The sequence below is a fragment of the Syngnathus floridae genome, chromosome 6, assembly GCF_059516105.1.
Source record: "Syngnathus floridae isolate MCC-2025c chromosome 6, RoL_Sflo_1.0, whole genome shotgun sequence".
In the NCBI taxonomy this organism is placed as follows: Eukaryota; Metazoa; Chordata; class Actinopteri; order Syngnathiformes; family Syngnathidae; genus Syngnathus; species Syngnathus floridae.
The window spans coordinates 13092216-13116402 of record NC_142418.1 but is presented as its reverse complement, the minus strand read 5'-3'; the positions used below and the strand labels follow the sequence as shown (position 1 = coordinate 13116402).

Below are 24187 nucleotides of genomic sequence, written 5' to 3'. Positions count from 1 at the left end.
TACAATAATACAACTAGAAGAAAATAAAGTCTCTCAATAAAGGCAGTTTCTTTTCTTCTACATACTCATTTACCATCACTGGAGCGGTGATTTGCAGGTCATGTAAAAAATGGATTCATCAGCAAATTATGAGAAAATAAAACTCTCTTACAAGGAAAACAAGTGCAAAGTACAAAGCTTGCAATCCGACTTGTCAAAGGTAATGAATCATTTGGGACAAATAACCCGAACATAAAAGACCACCCATTCATGCGTTACTAATGCTCACCACAAAATGTTCACCAAAATGGTCAGTCATATTTAACACACCCTGGGCAGTATTGGTGGTACTCCTAAGAATTAGATGAGAAATTGGCAAAAAATAAAAGGATCCAAATTTGGAGATAGATATATACACATTATACATACATTGACTTTATTGAAAGGCCTGCAGTAGAATATTCAAACCATTAAGAAGCAGTGGGATATTAATAAAACAATAGGCTCATTTATAAAACCTATTTAACCTAGCTCTATCATTCGCAAGATCTGAAATAATGCAACCTGTGTAACGTGCATACCCCCTTAACAATGCATGTCCTTTCAGTTCTCTTGCTGTGATGCCTGCTAGTATTGATATGGTTGATGTGAACAAAGCAAGGTAAAAATCTGGTGACCAGATGCAGTACAGACTATTAAATTGGCAGGTTTAAGTGTCATGTGGAGATAAAATGGAAAAAGTAGAATGGTGCCAAGAATCCCACAAGGAAATAACTGTTGGCAAGCCTGTTTAGTCAAAGCCAAAGAGTAGCTGCCACAGAAGTTTGATTAACAACGTGAGAAAGGGTGAGGAGCCAGTGGCCGTGAGCTTATTCATCGATGCAAGTGAGATGAATTAGCAATGAGGAGCAATAAAGACAAAACCAAACACTGAGCAGAGTTGAAAGGGAGGCTGGAGAAGCATGAAAACTGGAAAAACTGGAAGCTGATGAAAAATGCTGGTTGGGAAACAATCGTCGGCAGGGGGGAACGGAGGAGAAATTAACACTCTGATATCAGTCGGCGATGAGGGGGATGGAAATTTCTACAGAAACTCACGTGTGGAGACGTGAATGCTAAAAACAAATCTTTTGCAGATTCAATGCCCGTCACAGTTGTTTGGGTGCCCTCCCTAAATTGGATGAGCAGTGAGGTGGACGTGCTAACGAATGCGCCACCTTGCCACCCAAAGCAACTATTAACATTAAAAAAATATCCAGTTACAAAGGTTCTTCAAGGATACTCTGAGGTGTTGCGATGCTCATATTATGAATATATTTGATTTCCCTGTGCACACATACTGTAAGATTGCTTCTATTAGTTCTTGTTTAATCACTGATAGGATTTGTCATCATCATCCTAATAAAATTCCATCCGTGTGCACAAGCTTATGTTTGCATATTTAGATCGAGAAGTGATGTCAGCTTTTTTTCTGCGGCCCACCTACTTGTCATGCTTTATTACCTATAAAAGCCTTATAAAAGCTCAAGGCCTCACAGGCTTACAGTGTTTAAAATAGCTTTGCAGTCTGAAATTGTCTCATGTCATCTCCCAGCAAAGTCATGCATTTTTTTGCATCAATCTACCCGATTTACTTTTTAATGGACTGCATGTTTTCTGCAGAAATAGAACATCGAGGACAAACAACTGTATCTGCTATACAGGTAAGTGCTTCATAATTGCTTACACATGCATGCGCATGCAAACACGCACACATACGCACACACACACAAACCATACTTGTATTCCTGATGATCCGACTTGAGACCCGATAACAAAAATTTTCATCCGGTACGCTATATTTAAGTAAGCTTTGTCATCCATTTATTCATAAAATGCTTAAAATGTATGCAGATAGAAGGAGTGCCTATTAAAAATTCAGATACAACAACGTAATGTTTGTTTCCGTTTCTATCACAACATTGGGACCATTTGTAACAGCTCTGGGAAATGAGCCGGTGTTGCCTACACGTTAGACGAAGAAACCACCATGCTTCCAGTAACTCATAATAAAGCTGTTGTAGAAATGGAAATACGGTAGGACATTTAATGAGATTTACTGACATATTTTGTGAGAATTTCAAAGCATCACAACATCACTTTAGCAACAGTCAGCAATGGCTGAAACATCAGAAACAGGACAGCTGACCACAAACACAATTGCAACCTTCAACTAAATCTCATTATCTTCACCAGCAGGCTTTAGAGGGTTTCTCATCCGGACATTGTCAGACCAGGTGAAATAAAAAGAGGTGAGGCAAACACAATAACTTCGTAACGGCTGCCTTGACGTCAACAAATGTTCACCAACAAAGTGTCGTTCCTCATGGGGAAGTAAAGCATCTGAAATGTTCAACTCCAAATTTGGCATTGTGATATGCTGGGATATCAGGGTACAGATGCATGTATAATACTTCAAATTAATTTAATTTTATTTGATTGCAATTCATTTAATTTTAACAATGAACAAAAAAATTTAATATAAAGAAAATTGGAAAATTGACCGGTGTCACTCTACATGTTAGGGGTTAGAGAGGTCTATCTCTTCTTGAAATGAACTTTATTGACATAGGGCATTCATTTATTTCACTAGTCAATAACAACTTGACAGCAGTAAAGGGCATTCATTTATTTTACCAGGCAATAACAACTTGACAGCAGTGCTTTACTGACTGTATGTTTTGTATGTGTTTGACAATGCAGAGAATGATCACGTGTTATATTATATATATATATATCATATTAGTCAGAAGAATAAATTACTTCAGTATTTGGTATTGAAGTGACCATATACAACTGTGTACTGTATAACTATCATTACAAGGTGGCATTTTATTGTACCCAAACAAACGCTTAACAAAGTTTTAATTGTGGTGAAGGAATTGGGACAAAATTGGGACAAAAATTGTGTTTAAGTACATATGCATAATAGGTCCAGACCAGCATGAGAAATCAACTCTGGTCCATTTATATTGGACTAAACAGTGCAGGTATGACTACACACTAAGACAAGAATGCAGAACAAGAACTCATGAATTCCTGCTCCCCTTCAAAGTACACATAACCAAGAATGTTTGGAACACCTGGTTGTTGTTCATGCTCTTTGGGGCGTGACAACCATTCGCCGAAGGTAAAATCGAGTACTGTATTTCAACATGTTACTAACATTTGAAGTCAATTTTTAAAATAAAATAAAATCAAAATGTGTTTTCCTTTTGTCAGATCATTAGCGTGGAAGGAATACAAGAAAAAATCCTCTTCAGGTGTTTTCCTTTAAAGATTCCACTGAATAATACAATAGATTTGTCATTAAATTCATGAAATGTATCTCTTTCTTTGGTATTTGGGTTTTTGTTTATTCTATTCATAGCTGTAATTACTATTGATATGACATTTCCTTCTCTGCAAGTGGTAGCGCCTCATTTTTCCTATGTTGCTCTGCCACCTGAAAGAGCCGCTCCGATAATGTCACAGATATTAATGGGCTCTCAGCAGGAGAGCTGTGGAGATTAGATAGATGGATATAGAAGGAGGAAGAAGACAGAAATAAAAAGATGAAGATGGAGCAGATGCTCTGTGGCTTTGATTCCCTTCTCTCCAGAAGAATCATTTTGTCACTTCCTGCAATTTTGTTTCCACTCTTAATCCATTGGAATGTTTGATCCTGTTTACTTTTATAGCACACACTCACCCCACAATGGCCCAATTCTCTGTTATAAATCCTCCATTGCTGGAAGCAGTTTTCTTCACAGCTGTTTCCTCTTGCCAAAGGCTCCTTTCCTTTGACAGCACTGATGCATACAAGGCTACTCTATTGGGTGCACGTGTCCCTCAAGGTCAATTAATTAAAATCATTTTGAAATAATTGGCATGCATACGTCACAATGTCCCAAAGACATACTGTCTGGTGAAAAAAGTAGCAGCCATGGCCTTCACTAAGGCTGCCAGTGACCTTGGACATCTATTTTTAGTTTGGGGGAAGAGTGGAGAAGATAAAAAACAAAATGCACAAACACGGACACAGCATGGTTTATTTGTACCGCACGTCACAGCTCTGTACAGGTGTGGTTGAAACTAATGCATTCAAACATTGAAATACTAATACATAAAGTTATGCAAGTTAACAGATGGATTAGAAATCCTAATGTAGTGTGTAATGTGCTGCACATGTCACGCTCAACAGACTAATTACATAACATACACATTTTACATAAATGTGTGTGACATATTTATTCTTAGGCTGCATTCAGTCACAACTCAAATGAAATCAGATTTTTGCTCAACAGATCAGAACCACATTTGGGAGATAGTTTTATATTTGATTAGGACAGGATGCATCTCATCCTGAACCGCTCCAAAGATACAAATCCGTTTTGACTGTATGTGAAGTGTGAAGCGGTAAAGATTGGAGCATTTTGAATGAATTGAAAACACCAGTCCTTGGACAGAGGATGAAACACATTGCCTCTGTGGGGTGGTAGAGCCATAGAAGCAAAGCTTGAGGACATGTTTAGAAACCATTCAATTTATGAAAGTATTTCCTGTGCTGCTGCTGTCGCATTTATGTATGTATATGACGTCAAACAAGCACTACATTTGCTGGACAGCGCCTCCATTGCAACATTGTTGCTACAGGGGCCAAATCCCAATTGAACACTGATTTAGCAGGGTGGAAAACTCGGATTTGAGGGGGAATCTGATTGGAATCAGATATGCCTGCAGTCTGAACACAGCCAAAGAGCCAAGAAAGTATTGTGCCGCTGCATGCAAGTGGTAACTATAATAAATAATCCAACACTTTTATTGGAAAACTCGACAAATAATAATATTTAAAATGTCTGCGATTAATCTATTAACAATTAAAAGGCAGACATCAACAATATCACTGCCCATAATTTTTTTATTTCAAACACTTTATTATTTACATATGATATTAAGTCGGTCATAATAATTTTAAGGGGTGTGCAAGACCTATCCTTCATTTTGAATGTTATCATTCACTTTGCTTACCCTTTAATTTATTTCAGGACAAGCATAATTGTGACAAATTTATTGAGTACAGAAAGTGACCTCAACACGCACGCACGCACACACAGGCACTGAGTTTAAGTCCTTTCTATGTGTCAATGCTTCCCTCTAGTGGTTCACCAACGTTGATTATAAAAAAAAAAAAGAATCAAATTCATGTAATTCATCTTTATTGTTTGAAGTCACCAAAACCTTTCTGAATAACTACATCCAACAGCATTCATTGTCAATGAGACATCAACACCAAAGTGACGCCATGGCGTAAGAGCAAAACTACTGTTCATCCATGTCCATCTTAAATAAACGTATCTCGCCACAATCCGTGTAAAGCACAAACATTGCACATGAACTCATTACAGCATATAGCATCAAATCTCTTTCCTAAAACGAATAATTGTGTAAAGACCACAAACACACTTTCTTTAATAATTAAATCAAATAAATGGACAAAGACATGGAAATGGTTGCTCTTCAACTTGTCATATAGAAAACACTGGGTGATTGAATGCAAACATTCCTAGGGTTGTTGGTATTTTCTTCTTGGTTTATTTAGTTTAGTGTTACAATAAGGTGATACTTTGAAATATTCAAAGCTCACTCATAACCCTCCAATAAACGTTTATCCTCATCTTGAAGTGTAAAAGTCATGCGCAGGCCTGCGTTGTAACAAACTTTGTTAATGTCAAATTTCAATTGGCAAATATTTTAATGTAACTACTTATTACTTATTATCCGATGTGTGTGGTGCAAGTTGTAAAAGTTAGACAATTTATTGTTGAGATTATGATTCATGATTTAAGATAATGGATGCTATGGTTGTACATTTAATATAGGTGACTTTCTGTACATAAAACAATTTCCTTTAGTAACGGAATGCTAAACATTAGCATTTTTGCATTGATTCTGCTAAGTGCTAATTGCATTTGAAACTATTTAATACTGTAGGTTAATCTCTTCTGTTCTAGTTCTCTCTCCTGGACATTCCTTGCCATGCCTTGCAATCCAATATACTCTCTTTTAGTGTATACTTTTGGTATTCGATGACAAAATATTGTACATATGGGCTGTTTTATTTCGACTTTGCGAAAAAACTATGGCTATTATCTCCTTTGGTGACTATCTGGCTGATTAGGAGCTCTTTGCTTTACAGAGTACTGAGGATTCGATTCTCCTCAGAAATGGTAGGAGTCAATATTTTGACTATGACATTCTTGTACAAGTGATTGTATTAAGATGACTTTGTATGGCTCTTTGCCTTATCGTGAGAAAATGCAGAGAGGAGACATTACAAGCCTTTTCTGCTGTATGCTGGTCAGAACTCCACTCCATTTTTTCATAATATACAGTGCTCCCTCGCTAATTTGTGGTTCAGTTATTGCACTCTATTCACTCTATTGTGAATTTTCATTTATGAACATAACTTTGTGTTATTGCAGTTTGACCTCACTATTTTGGTGCATTTTCTTGCTATTTTTATACTTCTTTTTCAAGGGGAAATGTGTTTTACAAAAACCAAATCCATGAAAATTAGACAGCTTGTTGCCTATAATCAGCAAAAAAAAAAAAGAGAACCTCAACTTTGTGGAAATTTACTTATTGCAGGTGGGCTTGAAATCTATCACCCACGAAAAGTGAGGGAACACTGTAATCGTATATTATGTGGTCTTTAAGCTAGTGCTTAAGTAAACAATAGGATGAGATGTTGAAATGTGTTCATCCTTCACAAAGTCAAGGAGTTTCATTCAAAAAAATCCATCATAAACGCACTGAACAAAACAAATCAAACAACGCCAAGAAAAGAATCTCTCCAACACTACTTGCATAAATCTCTTCAATAAATCCTCTGCTATATACAAGGATACATTAAAATGATACATGTACAGCTTGTCCAGTACCAAAAGGTGACTTGAACACTTAGTGAAGGGACTAAATATCCAAGCCAAACAGTCTCCTCTTTCAGACAAAATAAACAACAAAAAATCAGATGTCCTTCCACAGTAGATATCTTTGAAATAAATACATTTTTCCCCCTCCCAAAACTTCTTGTATTTTGTCTTTTCAAAGCTGACCTCACACGGAAATGTTTTATCGATCAATCCTTGTAGTAGTAAAACAATTCTGAGTGAGATTTAAGTTTGCATCTGTTTGTCTGGTTGATAATTCATTAGCAAATGACATACAGAGAGCATTGTGGGTAATTCATGTTATCATTGTTCAGAGAAATGAAAGAGAATGAATATTTCAGTACAGAAATGCGGACCACAAAGCTGCCGTTGCTCTGTTTTACAGATTTTTTTTTGCCTTGAAATACAGTGAGTGAATAAAAACTCGCATTACAATAATCAATGCACAAATGTAAAGACAAGAGCACATATCTAAAACCAAAAATTGACACAATCAAGACCTATTTTTTTTTTCTGTTTTTCTTTTGATTTCTCTCACTTAAGTTTAAATACACAATAACCAGCGGCAGAAGGTTCACAAAGACATTTGGACTCAATTAAAAAAGAAAGAAAGAAACACAGTTTTATTCCAGCCAGGTTTTCTTGGCTGTATTGTGGACTTCAGAGTCAAGCCCTGGATGGTCCAGACGAGTGTGTCACTTCAGTGGATTAGACTACTGGTCTTTGCCAGTCCACGACTGGACTGGTGATGGAGCAGCATGATTGTGCTGTGTCATGCTGGCCATGTGACGTCTGTTGTGAGAGGCACTGCTTTACGCCATTCACGCTCCATATATGTAGTAGTGTCAGGGAGGGAGTTTCCTGAACCGTGTTCACCACACAGGAGTCAAGCTATTTCAATAGTGACCCCTGGTGGGCCCTGTGAGGTCAGGAGCTCAGGGAGCACAGAAATATGGCTGCAGATCTGCAACCAGGTTTTGGGAAACATGGAGCGAATCGGTTTTAGCAAAGGCTAGATGATAAAGGCCTTGAGGCTGCGGGTCCAGCAAGCAGAGCTTGGCAGATGAATAAAGGGACAAAGTGTGTGGGAGGATTTGAGTCCACTGGTGAAGAACAAATCCAGACAGGATCCAAAAAGAGAGAGCGGCCATATTTCCACCCACACAGACACCTGCAACCCAGAAAGTGACAGTGTAAGTCATTATTCTTTATTTTCAATCATTATTCTCATGACATATTGTAATCAGATTTTGGTGTAGGACAAAGACACATTCAAGTTAAACAACAAGAACTTAAGATTCACCTTCTCAATGACTGTTTGCCCAACATGAAGCAGGTCAGTGTGATTATAATCTTTGTGTTTGTAGTGCCATAAATAATCTAAATGTTATGCCAATAATTACTACAACTCAACTCGACGTTGTTGGGTTAATGGAGATTATTTGTATAATAAAAAATAACTACACAAGTTAGTGCTTATTTTTGTGTTATTTGTTGAGCCATGATACACCTAATTGCCAGTATAGTTGAACCTAATTAAAAAATCAATACAATACACTAACTGATCTATATTCATGAAAATGAAAATGGCACAGTGGGATCACAAAACTAAACAGCGGTATAAGTAATTATGACTTGCCATAACATTTGAAGAATGACAATAACATTTAATGCGTGGTATAAAATTATGTTATGAAAAGAAACAAGTTCCTTATACTGTACAACCATTGGGGCTCGTGTTTATGGAAATACAGCGATCCCGCATTTTTTTGTGGGAGATGCGTTCCAGATCACCAGGTGGTGAGTCCATCGGAAGGGGGAGCCATATTGTCTTTTCGGGTCCGTTCCATGGGTGCAGGCCACCAGGCACTTGCCATGAAACCCCACCATCAGGCTCCAGAGGGAGGCCACGGTGACCCGCGTCTGGGCAACGGCCAATATTTTTACCCGTCATTAGCTGTCTATGGCCATGCTATGTTTGGTACCTCAGCTCGGACCGGTTTGCCATGGGTAACCCTGCCAAGGGTGTGAAGATCCAACCATCTTAGCTCCTAGCATATCTGGGACATGCAAACCCTTCCACCACAATAAGGTGACAGCACAGAGAAGGAGAATTCTTGACTATGATTTGACAATTAGTCGATCTATCTGATAAGACAAAAAATATATATATTTATCGGATAATATAGTGTACAGTGTATATCAATTAGTCTAAATCTTGGTCTAAACTTAAAATTGTTTTATCTTGTTTTACCTGACATAAGGTACTTTGAGTAAAGTGGCTGTGTAAATTAATTTAATCAAGTGAGTGTAGCAAGTCTGAGTTAGAGGACCTTTCTCGTGCAATCTATTTTAAGACCTTAAGAAAAGACTGATGAGACATTTACATAATGACAATATCAACCAGACAGACACTTAATGAGAGCATATGGTTCCATCAAAAGCATCAACAAACAGTAAATAAATAAACCTGAACTAAGTCATTGTCACTCAGGAAACATGACAATGGTGACATGATCATACTCACAAAGCCACTGATTGTTTCCATATGGGGAGGGTAGTGAGGCTGGGGTGCTTCAGCAGATGGTTTCAAGGTGTCGTGAGCTCTGCTGGGGAGAAGTAGAAGAATTGATTAATTCACTGCGCTCACAATGCTCCTTGCATCAAAAACACAACAAAATGTGTGTCTTACGGGTGGATCATTCCATTGGCGTGGAAGATCTTCCGGCTCAGGAGGGTAGGACATCCAGGATGGACTACGGTATGAAGATGGAGGCGACATGACAAAGTAGTCTGAGTAGCCCGGGTGGTTAGCTGATATAGCATACACTGCTGTTATTGGGTTTCCTGTGACAAAAAGACACTCCATTTTATTCAGAAATAAAACCATTGTCACCATTCAAATATGTTTATCTGTGTCATTTTTAAGTAATAATTAATAATGAATTTTTAAGTCCATCCAAGAATAATCAACAGCAGAGGAACAAGAACGTACATATTGTTCAGGTGGATGTTTTTTTCCTCCACCTATCATCACTGGTATTTTCTGACATTTGTAATTATTGTATTTCAAATGTGATGCAGTTAACAAAATGACAGCATGCATTGTTTTTTTAAAATACTTGTTTTTCTTTTTCATACTTGTCTTACCTGAGTAGGTGCTGATGGACTGATCAACAGTAACAGCAGGGAAGGTGGTCCTAGATAGTGGCAGGTAGGGAGCGCCATTGTGCTCGTGGTCCTGCAGATCTGAGGCCTCAGACACCCGAGGCTTCAGGCTCACATCGGGAGTCGAACTGGAAAGGAGATGTTTACCTGATTTATTGCTGTGAGGTATCTATTGTGTTAGTTATAGTGGTAAATACGTACAATTATGATATTGTCTTTTTTTCCCTGATTGTCATGACTTGCATTAAGCAGCACAATTCATGCATCCGTCCATCCATCTAAAGCTTGTCCTCATTAAAGTCTTTACCAAGTGAAGCGTACTGTGCATGCTAGACATAAGGCCATTAGCAGAACAATTCAATCTCATTCCATCTTAAAATTGCACACAAACTGTTAATAAATTGTGTAAATTGTAAATACTGTCCGCAACTTCATGGAGCAGCACAGTAGTCAAATGTTATTTCGAGTGATTTCCTTTCCTACCTGCCTTCCTGATCCTAGAGGAATTCATTGGTTTATGGAATGGTTACAATTGAGATTATGAGCTCCACATGGCAATAAGTGAGCAGGCAATTAATATTAAGCAAAAGGCAGGGAATCACACAATGAGAGCGGTAACTGTATTTTTCCAGGCATTTCACCTACAGCCTGAAAAATTTAAAAATGCTTCTGTATCGATCGCTTAACCATAAAAAGTAGAAACTATAAAAATAAATAATATGAAATCTTATTTTCTTCAGCTTGTGACAACATAAGCAATATCTCATTTTTTCCACCAGATGGCAATCTGCACATTAAGCACTCCGAAATAGTGTTCATGTGCTCAGCAAGACTTCTAAAGGATGAAACTGCTTCTCCAAATGATGCACACTAACATATAATGGAGCGAGGTGTCTGCAATGGTGGGGGCAGGGAGGAAACCAATTTGAATGATGCTGCTTAATATTCTGCACCTTTTTTCCACTCTGCTCTATACGATACTGTATCGCATATGTATACCGAGCAACCCTTATTTCCTTGAGTAAAGTAATACCGTCTCAGTGAAGGTCCTGGCGGCGGTCCTGGTCTTGAAGGGACCAGCGGTGGGGGAGACCCAATGCCCATATCGGGGAGCTGTGTGAACCGGAAACCCTGCATATGCAAAAGTATCATTATTTGCATGACTTTTTAAGTACAAGTTCTGTTTTTCATAAACATATGTTCTTGTTGATTTATGACAGGAACATCTAGGCAAGCAGAAGAATATTTGGTGTAAATGTACTTGTTGGTAGTGCTCCATCGGTTGTTTTAATCTCAGTAAAGCCTTCACCTTGTTAATCAGCTGTTGGCAACACACTTACTGGTGGCAGAAAATGACATTTTCACGTGACCACGTTTGGATCCAAATATCCTGCCACCAATTCTTGCATTAGCCATAAAGTGTGAGTTCAGTTCCCTGCTCGGTAACAGTGCAAATAGGTGTCAGTCTCTCAATGTGCCCTCGATGCGATTGATTGACACCCAGTCTGGGATGTTATCTGCCTAATCCTAAAAGGGATAGGCTCCAGATCACCTGGATGAGAGACAGCTTTGAAAATGGATTGATTATACTGTACGTTCTCACCGGTTTTGGCAGGCTACACTGATGCAAATCCTCATAGCCCAGGCTTCTTTGCCTGCTTCCACAGGGATGGTTCATGGTCCCAGGGGCACTCGTCACCCCATCACTATAGTGGCTGGAGTGGGATGGATTATAGGCGCTGCGAACGTGGTGGTGGTGATGGTGCCGCCTACTCGGAAAAGAGGGAAATGTTTTAATCTCCTGGGTTTCAACTTGCGCTCCAGTATACTAAATGTTAAATTTAAATTTCAAATACTTTGCTCTCTGCATATATTTACACAAAAAAGTTCAAATCCAGCCTGAAGCCAATTTCATATTTTGTCTTCGCTGAAAAACTTCCAGACGTGCTACATGATTTGCATCACTATGGAGAACAAAAAACATTATGTAAAGCAAATTTACTTAGTAGGAGGGGAAGGTGGGTCATGATCCGGGGGAGCCAGGCTGAAGGCGTTGCCAAGCAACATATGCATCTGTGTGCGGACATCGTCAATGGATGGCTGAGAGCTGAGTGTGGAGGAGTCAGAGCCGCGGTGAGCTTTCACTCCCAGGCTACCATTTCCTGTGCCAGTAGAGCCACCTCCATATCCAAGAGAGCTCATAAGATGGTCAACATTGGTTTCTTCAAATGGCTCAGGTTCACCCTGCAAAGTGCAATGGGGGTGACGGGATCAGTATTCATGACACGCGAGATAAATGTTCTGCATTCATTATGTCAGCCTCTAAAAAGCACCAGTCTTTTCAATTACAAAACTTTGATTAGTTTTTCCAGTTAAAAATTGTAAATCAAACCACATCAACCAGGAAAGGTCTGGTATGTGTGTAAGGTCACGCAACAGCTTTAATCATTTACATCAGTGTTTCCCAACCTTTTTTCATTCACGGCACACCTTTTCATTTGAAAAAATCTCGAGGCACACCACCAACAAAAATCTGTTACACCGGCTTCTATATTAAAATCAGTTATATTACAACAAAAGACGTAAAGTTCTATTCCTATATATGTATGGAGAGTCGAATAATTGAATAAAAATAAATACTAAATATTCTTTAAATTGTATTTCTTTTGTAAATGAAAGTGACAGTTTTTGAAAAAGGATTTAGACTGTGTAAGGAATAAACTATTGAAAGTGATTGTGATCAAAATCCAAAAGAATCACTATGGCTTTGTTTACTGTTTTAGACTAGCTCTATAAAATATTGTGACATTAAAAACAAAGTCACTTTTAAAGACGCTCTGCTGTTCTGACAGCGTGTCACTGTTAGTAAAAGACACAGCAACTAGTGATGTGCATTCCAGTTCTTTTAAGTGAAGCGAATCTTTAGAATCAGTTCATTCAAAAGATCCATTCAAACGAATCGTTCAACGAATCGTCCCCCCACACGCACACACTGAACAGGAAGTTGCGTCACTGACTCGAGATTTGCATTTCCGGTTCATCGCGTGAACGGATCAGTGAGGGAACGGCAAACGAGTTAATGGGTGAACTGCCTTCCCGTGCATCAACGAATCAGTCAGTGAATGTGTTGCGTCTCCCTCCTGGCGTGAGTGAACTATGTAAGCCAGAATGTAGATTTATGATTCGCCAAGGAAAGAAAGAACCACTCACCGAAACACCACTTCTTTTATGCACGTTTTCTCCAAGCTAATGGCTTACTTTATTGCATGAAGGGATGCACCGTTATGCAACAACGGGGAGATTGTGCTTCTCTTTGGGTAACCTTGATTTTATAACACTTGCAGTAGTTTTTAAATAACCTGTATGCATATATACGTCTAAATATTGTTATCCAATATATCTACTGCAACTTCACATTGAATTCCTGGTTTGAAATCTACTTTTATTATTATTATTATTATTATTATTTTAATAAACATTTATGTTGAAACTTGTCTGGTGTTGTATTCCTTGGTTTTATATTCGCCAATTAAAACATAAAAATCAGACATTTGGTTAACTGCTTTATATGACAACATGTGTAGGTACACCTCATGGACACTTCAATATTACACCCGGTAAAAAAAAAAAAAAAAAAGAATAAATCAATAAAGGGTGAATTGCACAATAAAAGCTCATTCTCGCACGGGATCGAACCAAGCTCTTACTGAGCAAGAGCCCATGATAAACATTTATGTTAAAACTAGTCTGGTGTTTTATTCCTTGTTTTTATATTCACCAATTAAAACATAAAAATCAGACATTTGGTTAACTGCTTTATATGACAACATGTGTAGGTACACCTCATGGACACTTCAAAACTACACGAGGTAAAAAAAAAAAAGAATAAAAAAAGGGTTAATTGCACAATATAAGCAGTTTCTCACACCTGGTGTCGAACGCAGATCTTGCCGATCGAGAGCCCATGTCACTAACCAGTCAGCTGTATCAACATGACAGGCTATGGTCGTATGTACTGTTTTGTACTAGTGATGTGCATCACAGGCCAATAGGGAAAAAGCTTAAATGAAAGTGAAACGTGCCATTAGGGAAATATCATGGTCAAAGGTCACAGATGTCAAGCTCTAGTCCTCGAGGCCGCGTTCCAACATGTTTTCCAAGTGACCCTCGTTAAGCGCAGGTGCGTGAAAAGTTTTAGCTTCTTTCACGTTCAAAAGGAGCTAAAAGTTTTCACGCACCTGCACTTAACGAGGGAATCACACGGACACTCCATTAGGTACACCGCCATTTTCAAGTGTACCTAATAACAGGCCACTTTATTAGGGAAATATCATGGTCAAGGGTCACAAGTGTCAAGCTCTAGTCCTCGAGGCCGCGTTCCAACATGTTTTCCAAGTGACCCTCGTTAAGCGCAGGTGCGTGAAAAGTTTTAGCTTCTTTCACGTTCAAAAGGAGCTAAAAGTTTTCACGCACCTGCACTTAACGAGGGAATCACACGGACACTCCATTAGGTACACCGCCATTTTCAAGTGTACCTAATAACAGGCCACTTTATTAGGGAAATATCATGGTCAAAGGTCACAGGTGTCAAGCTCTAGTCCTCGGGGCCACATTCCAACATGTTTTCCAAAACTCACCTTGTGTATTTCCTAATAAAGTGGCCTGTTTTTAGGTACACTTGAAAATGGCGGTGTACCTAATGGAGTGTCCAAGTGATGTCACAGCTCAAACAGCCAATCAGGAGGTGGGGGTGAGGGCGGGTGTGGCACTTTTCACTTTCACTTAAGCTTTTTCCCTATTGGCCTGTGATGCACATCACTAGTACAAAACAGTGCATACAACCACACAGTGTTGAAACGGCCGACTGGTTAGTTACAAGGGCTCTTGCTTGGTAAGGTCTTGGTTCGATCCCAGATGCGAGAAAATGCTTTCATTGTGCAATCAACCCTTTATTTATTTATCCTTTTTTTTTTTTACCTCGTGTATTATACCTATTGAAGTATCCATGAGGTGTACCTACACATGCTGTCAAATAAAGCAGTTAACCAAATGTCTGATTTCTATGTTTTAATTGGCGAATATAAAACCAAGGAATAAAACACCAGACAAATTTCAACATAAATGTTTATTAAAATAATAATAATAATAAAAGTAAATTTCAAACCAGCAATCCAATGTGAAATTGTAGTAGATATATTGGATAACAATATTTAGGTGTATATATGCATACACGTTATTTTAAAACTACTACAAGTGTCATAAAATCAAGATGACCCAAAGAGAAGCATAATCTCCCCGTTGTTGCATAACGGCGCATCCCTTCATGCAATAAAGTTAGCCAGTAGCTTGGAGAAAACGTGCATAAAAGAAGTGGTGTTTCAGTGAGTGCTTCTTTCTTTCCTTGGCAAATCATAAATCTACATTCTGGCTTACACAGTTCACGCCAGGAGGGAGACGCAACACATTCACTGACTGATCCGTTGATGCACGGGAAGGCAGTTCACCCATTAACTCGTTCGCGAACGGAAAAGTCAGGATTCGTTCCCTCACTGATCCGTTCACGCGATTAACTGGAAATGCAAATCACTCACTCACTGACTCGTTCACTCACAGATCCGTTCAGTTGCTGAACGGAAAATGCAATTCACGACTCGTTCGTGAACGGGAAGTTACTTCATTTTCTTCTTCGTTTTGATTTACGGCGAAGTGGCACCAGCTTCGATGCGCATTACCGGCACCTACTGGTTGAAGTCATATGAACTGAAACTTTAGGAAGTGATTCGTTCACTCTCGTTCACTGAAAACAAAATCGTTCTTTTGAACGAATCGTTCACTCACGAGCCAACACTAACAGCAAGACACATAAACTGAGTATGTGCCGATGCCACAACATTAAATCTCAAGATTCTCCGATTTGCCACGCATGCACGATTAGCAAGTGGCTGACCTGTGGTTTGGCCATCCTGTTTACAATGCGCTCGGTATTTAAGTTTTGGACAATTTCCCACGCCACAGCTGAACATCTCTCACGGCACACCAGTGTGCCGCGGCGCACTGGTTGGGAAACACTGATTTACATGGTGGTGACAAGATTGCCTAGTTTTGAGGAGTAACGTGTTCTATATTATGTTTATGGACTTGTTTCTTGAGCCTTTCGCCACTTGGTCATGTGACAAAAAAATCATTTATATATATATATATATATATATATATATATATATATATATATATATATATATATATATATATATATATATATATATATATATATATATATATATATATATATATATAAATTAGATAAATATCTTTCCAATTTAAACAATATTTGTATCAATCAACATCATCCGATTCCTGATTGCTTATGATCCTTGTTTGTAAATTCAGGTTTAGAAAATGCAGTTTTGAAATGTGTGCACGGTTGATCATTTCTTTGTTACAGTGATTCTTATTATCCCTGGTATCTTCTTGGGGGTAATGGCCCCCAGTGCCTTGACCACGAGAGGTGCCAATGTTGCCTTTACTCTCCACATTTTACCTCTAGCTCTTAGTATTTATCCAGCCTTTTGTCTTACTTGTTTTCTAGATGTTGCCATCATTTGGTATTGCTACATCTATCACGACTATTTGTCCACCACGCCTACGTCAGGTTGGTTGACTATCGCCAGTTTGGATCTGAAAGTTCTACCGGATCTTAGCCTGCCTTTTTCTCAACCACCTTTGTGTATCCCGGAATATCGGTACCATATATGGATTAGAGCTCCCAGAATTGAGATGGAAGACATCTCAATTCAGGTAGCTCTAATCTGTGTCTTGCATAGCAGAAGCATATGAACCACAGAGTGAACTATTATGTTCATATATCACACACAGAGACCTAAATGCTCGCTGTTCTCCTTGGATAGCACTCAAATAGTGTGGCATATCCAAGTCTATGAACTCAGTCACACATCTGAACCCATGGATGAGCTGTAATCATATGCAGTCATTGACATTCAGCAAGGTCGCGCTGTTGCTATAGCCAAGAAGCAGCAGAAAATTATTTCAGTCACTCACTGCTGCTAGCCCCAATCTTTTTGATGTTCCTCTCTGGCTTCTGTTCTCTAGTTTCTGCCACATGACCTTTCAGGCTTTTTTATTTTTTTTTATTTTTTACTTTTTATTCTTTATTCATTTGGTTCCGATTTTCTCTCCAGGTTTATTCAAGTTAATTTAGTAATATGTGCTCAGAGAGTCACAGAGTCAGGGTGAGGTTTAAAGAAGGTTAGTAAGGATTAAAGTCATGTGAGAAGGTTAGTAAGGATTAAAGTCTGCTGTGAGAAGAATGTTATTTAGAGCAAAGTAGCTTTACTTCGCTGCCACCACCAGACTTTTCATCGTATCACACACTGTGTGTATGAGTCACTCATCGTCAGTGTGGTTTAAAGGTCAGACTTGAGTCTCTATAAATGTACCTTGTAACAGAAAGATTTTAAAATAGCGAGGCATTCAGGTGAAAATTCAAGTGAGTCACTGACATTTTTATACAATTAGGCCATTAATAAAACACCTGGATCACCTTTTATCTAAATAAAGTATGGACCTAGCTTCCTAGAATGACTCATGAGCTTTCTGCACACTCACATCGTAGCCGTTGTTACGGATGCCTCTTCTTGCTCTCTCTCGAAGAACCAGAAGGTCCATTTCTGTCTCCACGGGGCTGGGGCTGCTCAATGATTGCCTGCTCCAATAAGTGGGCTCCCTTGGGTGGGAGTACCTGACGGACACGTGGAGGTGGACAAATAAAGGTTAGGTGACTTGAAATGACAAAAAAGTATAAGCAAAAAGTAAAAGCAATTCAGAAGTGCAAATTACAACATTTTTCATAAGTTCATTCCACATTGTACTGGTTATAGCCCTTCTAACGTTGACAAATTTTTGTCAGCTTAACATTGTCCATGAAAATAATAATCTTGTAATTTAATACACAGAAAAATATATAATATATGACGTGTGTATCTGTTAAATACAGACGTTCAAAGATTGTGACAAACAGTAACTTCCTCATGAATTATGACACTATTTTACACACAACCCAAACTCTGCGTTGCGTGCATAAAATAGTTATTGTTGGTTTTTTTGTTTGTTTGTTTGTCTCAAATCTGCAACATGAGTAACATAAAACAACTACAGTCTGACGGTTGATGGACTCATGGAAGTCTTGCCAGAACTTCACATTATTATTAGTTCTTCACAATACCTCATCCTTACCTCTTATGACATCCAGCAAAGGAGGCTCTCTTTTCCTCTGCTGTCATTGGCTCTTTGACTCCGTTGTCATGCCGACTATGCCGGCTGTGACCATAGCCGTGGCTGCCACCCTCCGAAAGGGAGAACTCTCCGTAACCCTTCCTACGGCCTTTCTGGCGTAGTTTGTTTCTGTAGTGTTCAATGTCCGACTTTTGCTTCAACCCGCCATGATTGGCCTGTAGGGGATATGTTTGACTCTCAATAAACTAGTAACAATAGTGGCTCAAAGATGTAATTTATAAAACAAAATGTGCCCTAAACATGACAATTTGCACAAATATATTCAAATCATGTAGAAATTAACTATAGTATATAAATGTAACTTGTGTAATGCTAATAAAATGAGAGCAAAGGAGTCATCAGTGTCACTTGCTGTAGATAAGTGTAGGTGCGATGGCGGATGTGAGGCTGAAGAGTGAAAGATGATAGACTGGATGGGAGACTCATGACAGAAAGAAATTTAAGTGGAAGCAGAGTGTTTGCTGCAATAACAACTCAATTTGTCAGGAGTGCAAGGCATCCTGGCGAAGAGATGTGATGATGTTAAAGTTCAGGAAAGTACATAATGAAATCTTTTACCCAAATTCTATGGCAATTTCAAACACATAAATACATTTAAAGAGCAGGCTTGAAACATGGGCCAGATTGGTTCTAAATGTTCAAGTTTTTTTTTAGGAGTGGATTTATGTTCGTGTCACATACCCATTTCCACAGTGTACATGTGGGTACAACAATATATCAAAGTGTGTCTTTGGGGATTTCCAGATATTGGACAAGAAGGCCTCAATCACGATCTCAGTCTCTCTGCTCATTCATCCCTAAAATGTTCGATGGGGTTGAGGTCAGGGTTGTTGTGAATATTTGTGCATGTAGACTCACCTCGCCATTCACGATCACAGAGTCTTGGCTGTGGGAGGAGGATGAGGGGTAGGAGTAAGTTGGCTGAGCTGTCATGGGTTTGATGGTGATGAGCCGTAGAGAGCCTGTATGATCATCGTATGGGTCTGTGGAGGAGGAAGGATGAAGGTTAGCTGTCCCTTAAGGCATCTCTGATGCTACAGTCAGAAAGACAGAATATGTTGCCATATTATTAAACGCATCAATTTGTCTGTGTTTAATAATAGTTATGGCAGAGCATCAAAAATAATCATGTATGTTCGAAGTCTGCTTTATGCACACACTTGGCCAACTTCAAATAAAATATATACATATATATTTATTATTTATGCTTTTCTGATTTGTGCTTTCAAAAAAATCAATTAAATGACTGATCACGAGAAACTGATTCTGAGAATTTTGAGATAGACATTATCTTTTGTTACCATATACAACAAATGCCAACATTTTGAATTTGTCAAATGCGCAATGTTGAAAATGAATTACTATTCATACACAGACTTAATATTTACGGAATGAGCTTTTAATTCCAATAAAATATTTGGACATCCGAGTCGATCTGACCATTTAAATTCAACAGTGTTCCAGTGAACCGAGTCCACCATTTTATGTTATTTACGCTTTTTGGTATGCCAACGCACCACCCTTTCAAAAATGTCATTGACTGGTGCGCATCATTAATAATCGTACTATTTGTGCAGTAGCCGTGGGATTGATTCCCACACGGTGACTGCTTGTCACCAATGTGAGTGTGAAAAGCTGTCTGTCTCTATCTGCACTGTGATTGATTAAGTGACAACTAAGCCGGGGTAGAGTCTCCCTTTCATCCACAATCCGCTGGGACAGTTTGTAGCTTTTCCACAACCCTGAACAGAATAACTTGCTGGATGGTTGAAAGCGATGTGATGTGGTGTCTAGCTGAGGTCAATCTAGTCTTCACCATCCTAGATGACAATTCACAGTATATGGAACCATAGCTGTGTATGTTGTAAAATCTTTGACGTCATGGGCTTCGCAGCATTAACGGTAAAGTTTATGTGCATGTTATTGCAGGCATCAGCAGATGGACAACGTTGTAGTTTACTCGAACTCGGATGACTCATTGCCTGACATCATCGGGCAGACGGCTTCATTGTAGGGCTAAAACAGTCTGCCATCAACTCAACCTCAAACCCACACAACCACAATTCATCTTGGCTGCAACGCTACCATGCGTTTATTATTTGTAGCTCCTCTTGCGCTTTACTTCAGTGACGACTGAGGTTAGGAAAGGTGAGCAGAAGAAATTGTGAATCAGAACATCCACACAATTTGAACATATTGTGGAGTCTAATTTTCAAGTTTTTTGATGAACTAGGAGTACAAGGTGTAGAGTTCATCCAGCAACATTGCTGCACAATATTAGTTGGCTTGCACTGCAACAACGCTCTTGCTGTGCTCAGATTTTATTTCGACTTTATCCATCACTTCATCTTTGACAGCAATGTGTTTTGTTCACTAATACCCCTCACCCCATTTCCAACCCGACTATATCGTTACTTCTAACCATCCCATCTTCTCTGAGAAAATGAGACAGTTACTCATCCTCTACTCTCCTCTGTATTCATTCATTTGCTTGTGTAAACACAATAAATCACTGTGAAAACCAGAAGTGTTGAGGCATAAGTGATGAAAAACAACAGTGACTAGGAAAGGCCCAAACGTAACCTATTTGCCAGTCAAAATATTTTTCCTCCACATTGGCAGCTCCACACATCCGTGTACAACAAACAGTAACCTGACTATATTGTTTTGTTGTCGCGTGAATGCAATTAGTTTCATAAGCTTTGACAGTGACAATTAAATGCTTCATCTCATTAAGTCATAATTTGCCATCGAAGGCAGTTATTTGCACTCTCTGTCCAGAGAGAATGCATTTTTAAAGTCATGGTTGAAAATTAATTCCACCACATCAGCCGGCCAACTGGACATTTGCCCACTTTGCCCGATGGCCACTCCAGCACTGCCTGTAGGGCCGCATTATGGAATTAGACAACAGAATTGTATTATTACAGATAAAGTAATAATGTTTCCTTTGATATTACTGTCAGTGTGTGTCATCACCGGCAAGCTGCATGATTCAGCATCAGACTGAGTCACTGTATGCATAATTTTCTTTTGATCATATTCACTGCAGGAATTATCCTTTGGGCGAAATGTCATCGAATGAAGTGTAACAAATGTGTGGCATGAGATGGGTCAGTGTACCCAGTGATTACTATATACTTTAATTAGCAACCTACTGCCTTTGGCAGAAATACTGGAGCTAAAGACTTCCTCACCATCTGTCTCTTTTTAGCTTAATCTCCTTCATTTACTCATCAGCTTTCCACATCTCTGTTTCTTTCTCACCATTGGCGCTCCTTTTGTGCAGATCCTCCTTGCCATTCTTGCAACTGCCGCCAGTGGCTGTCTTTCGGGCCGAGGAGCACTTGCTGGTGTTCAGCTTCCCGGAGCTGTTACTCGACATTGAACCATCCTCGCTTGGCAACCGCCTGTAGTATCCATGGTAACAGAGAGGGTTGCGGAAGGCAGGGGAGGAGAGGGTTTTAGAGTCTCAGCATGTACGGTACACAAACAAGGCACATAATGATGGAAACACATTAGAAAAATGAGCCTTATAGGTCCTTTAAAATATTTGAACAGTTTAATGGACTAGTAGTTATAAAACGTGATCAATATTCAGCATTAATTATGCAGACCTCATAGACAGAGTCGAAACAGCAGAAAGTACAGTGCGAAAGCTATAAGAACAATTAATTTCACCAACAAGTTTTACTAGTCGGGTTACAGCCTTTTAATTATCCTTTTACGCAGAATTGTTTTTATGGCATTATTTTGAAGGCAAACAATTATTGAAAAGCTAAATGCAAACAAAAAAGGCCCAAAGTTCAGATGGTAATGTTTAAAAAATAATATTCACAATGCTGAAAAACTACGTACAAAAACATTTGAATACTATTACAGGAATTAAAAAGATTTAGAGAATATAGAATAGTTCTTCTGACATTTTTATTACTAAGAAAGCAAGTGTTGGTTGCATGAAAATGCAATATTGATGTGTATGTCTGTCTGTCTATCCTCGGTATGTACAGGCAGTACACAAATTATGAAGAAGCCTATGTACTGCTGTACTGTAAGTCAAAAATAGACCTTTTGTATTTGTTTATGTTCTTTTCCCTTAGAGATACCTGACATGTGAACCGTGCCCCAAAACACATACATGCACTCAAGCATGCACGCAGGCACACACGGACTCAAGCACGCACGCACGCACACACACACACACACACAGCCTTGAGCCATGTAAGCCACAGTGGGTACACAATGTGCCAGGCCCATCTCATCTACAGGTGGTGTGACGTGCACATATTCTGTAGATCAGATATCAGTAGACATCAGTGCCACAGGCGAGGCTAACACTTTGAGAAATACACACAAACACACACTGTGGTCTGTGTTGCGGTCGATACAAGTGGAGTTCCATTTTCAGTCACATGGTCAAAGGCAGCTGAAAGTGTGAAAGAAAAAATATACATGCATGGTCCATGCAAAATTTTCTTGGAGAATACTGGACAACATAGCAACTGAATCAATCATCATTTGTCTGTAAAGTTTATCCTTCCTTTTTATGTGCCTCATACAAACTAATGGAGAATAAAACTATTATGTTAACCTGATTGACAATTTCATTGAAATAATACAGTATGCACTGCTTTTCGCACAGGGGATCTAAGTATAATCATTATTTGAATCATTAATCTCTCCATTCCAACTGTAAGAATGACCATACCAAAATTGACATTTGACAACCTTTATTAATAGGAAACATCATCCATCCATCCGTCCGTCCGTCTATCCAAACCCACCAGCAGCTTCTCTTAGAGACTCTCTGAGATGACCAGCAATGAAATAAATGCAAATTAGATTCCAAAAGCTTTGGCAAATGATAATGTACAATTCTCTGTTGTTTTCCACGTTATCAATTTCTCATTATCAAGCGACAGGTAAACGACCTCACTCTGACTTCAGAGTTGTCGAGTGCTGTCATTGCAGTAATCATTGCCTCAATCTTTTCACGAGCAAATTTGGTGCCTGACCTCAAGGTAATGCATATGCACAACAATTGAGTATCCATTGCAAATGAGCAAATGCATCTCCTTGCGCAAACCTGTGGCCCCCTATGGCGAATGAAACGCGGTATGCCTGTTCTGCATTTAGGGAGGGACGAGCCTTTTTCAGCACATGTCCCTGTCTCTGCAGTTGCCAATTGACCCAGAAAAACCTAACATTAAATCCACAACAACGTGACGTTTTTGCTAGAGTATCTGAACTAACTTAGCATTTTAAATATGCATGTCCTTATGTCAGTCACATTGACCCAAATGATGTTCTTAGCATGTCCGGTGCCTCGTGTTCCTAATCCAACCTGTTATGTGCATCAATTAATCTGCCATGTTGAGTTCCGGCTCCCAATCTCCACTGTGATTATACTGTGAGAATGTTAGACAGCTAGACAAAAAAAGAAAGCCGTCTACAGATTGACTGACTGTGGATAATATTGTTTTATCATGAAAAACATACTGGATCTTCTTTGTTCCTCCATCAAATTTAATGTGACTGTAAGTAATTTCCATTTATAAAGAAGTCCCCAAATACCATCTTGATGATGTATCATACCATTCTGACTGCAGCATTTGCTTGAGGATTTGTAATTGCCTCTCTATATAGATGGTGGAAAATGTTTTCCCGACATGGTTTGGTAAAGCTGATTATGCCAGCCTTTTATACGGTCATCATTGTTCCACTCCCTTCATGGTGAAAGTCAGGGTTATAAATATACA

The 24187-nt window shown here is 38.9% G+C and overlaps 1 protein-coding gene across 3 annotated transcripts in view; it reads right to left on the bottom strand.

Moving 5' to 3' along the window:
- Window positions 1-5199: 5199 nt before the first annotated feature.
- kiaa1549la (KIAA1549-like a) overlaps window positions 5200-24187 on the bottom strand; it is a 63967-nt gene continuing 44979 nt past the window's right edge. For 2 of the 3 annotated variants that reach the window (XM_088379296.1, XM_088379298.1), the window contains 11 exons: window positions 21696-21838; window positions 19287-19411; window positions 18369-18583; window positions 17742-17874; window positions 12121-12362; window positions 11722-11887; window positions 11152-11249; window positions 10101-10246; window positions 9643-9797; window positions 9478-9559; window positions 5200-8121 (listed from right to left, as the gene is read on the bottom strand). In XM_088379296.1, the coding sequence (XP_088235422.1) occupies window positions 9527-9559; window positions 9643-9797; window positions 10101-10246; window positions 11152-11249; window positions 11722-11887; window positions 12121-12362; window positions 17742-17874; window positions 18369-18583; window positions 19287-19411; window positions 21696-21838 (1456 nt within the window). In that variant the 3' untranslated portion in view covers window positions 5200-8121; window positions 9478-9526. The remainder of the gene's footprint in view (window positions 8122-9477; window positions 9560-9642; window positions 9798-10100; window positions 10247-11151; window positions 11250-11721; window positions 11888-12120; window positions 12363-17741; window positions 17875-18368; window positions 18584-19286; window positions 19412-21695; window positions 21839-24187) is intronic. The other variant, XM_088379297.1, reaches the window with a different exon arrangement.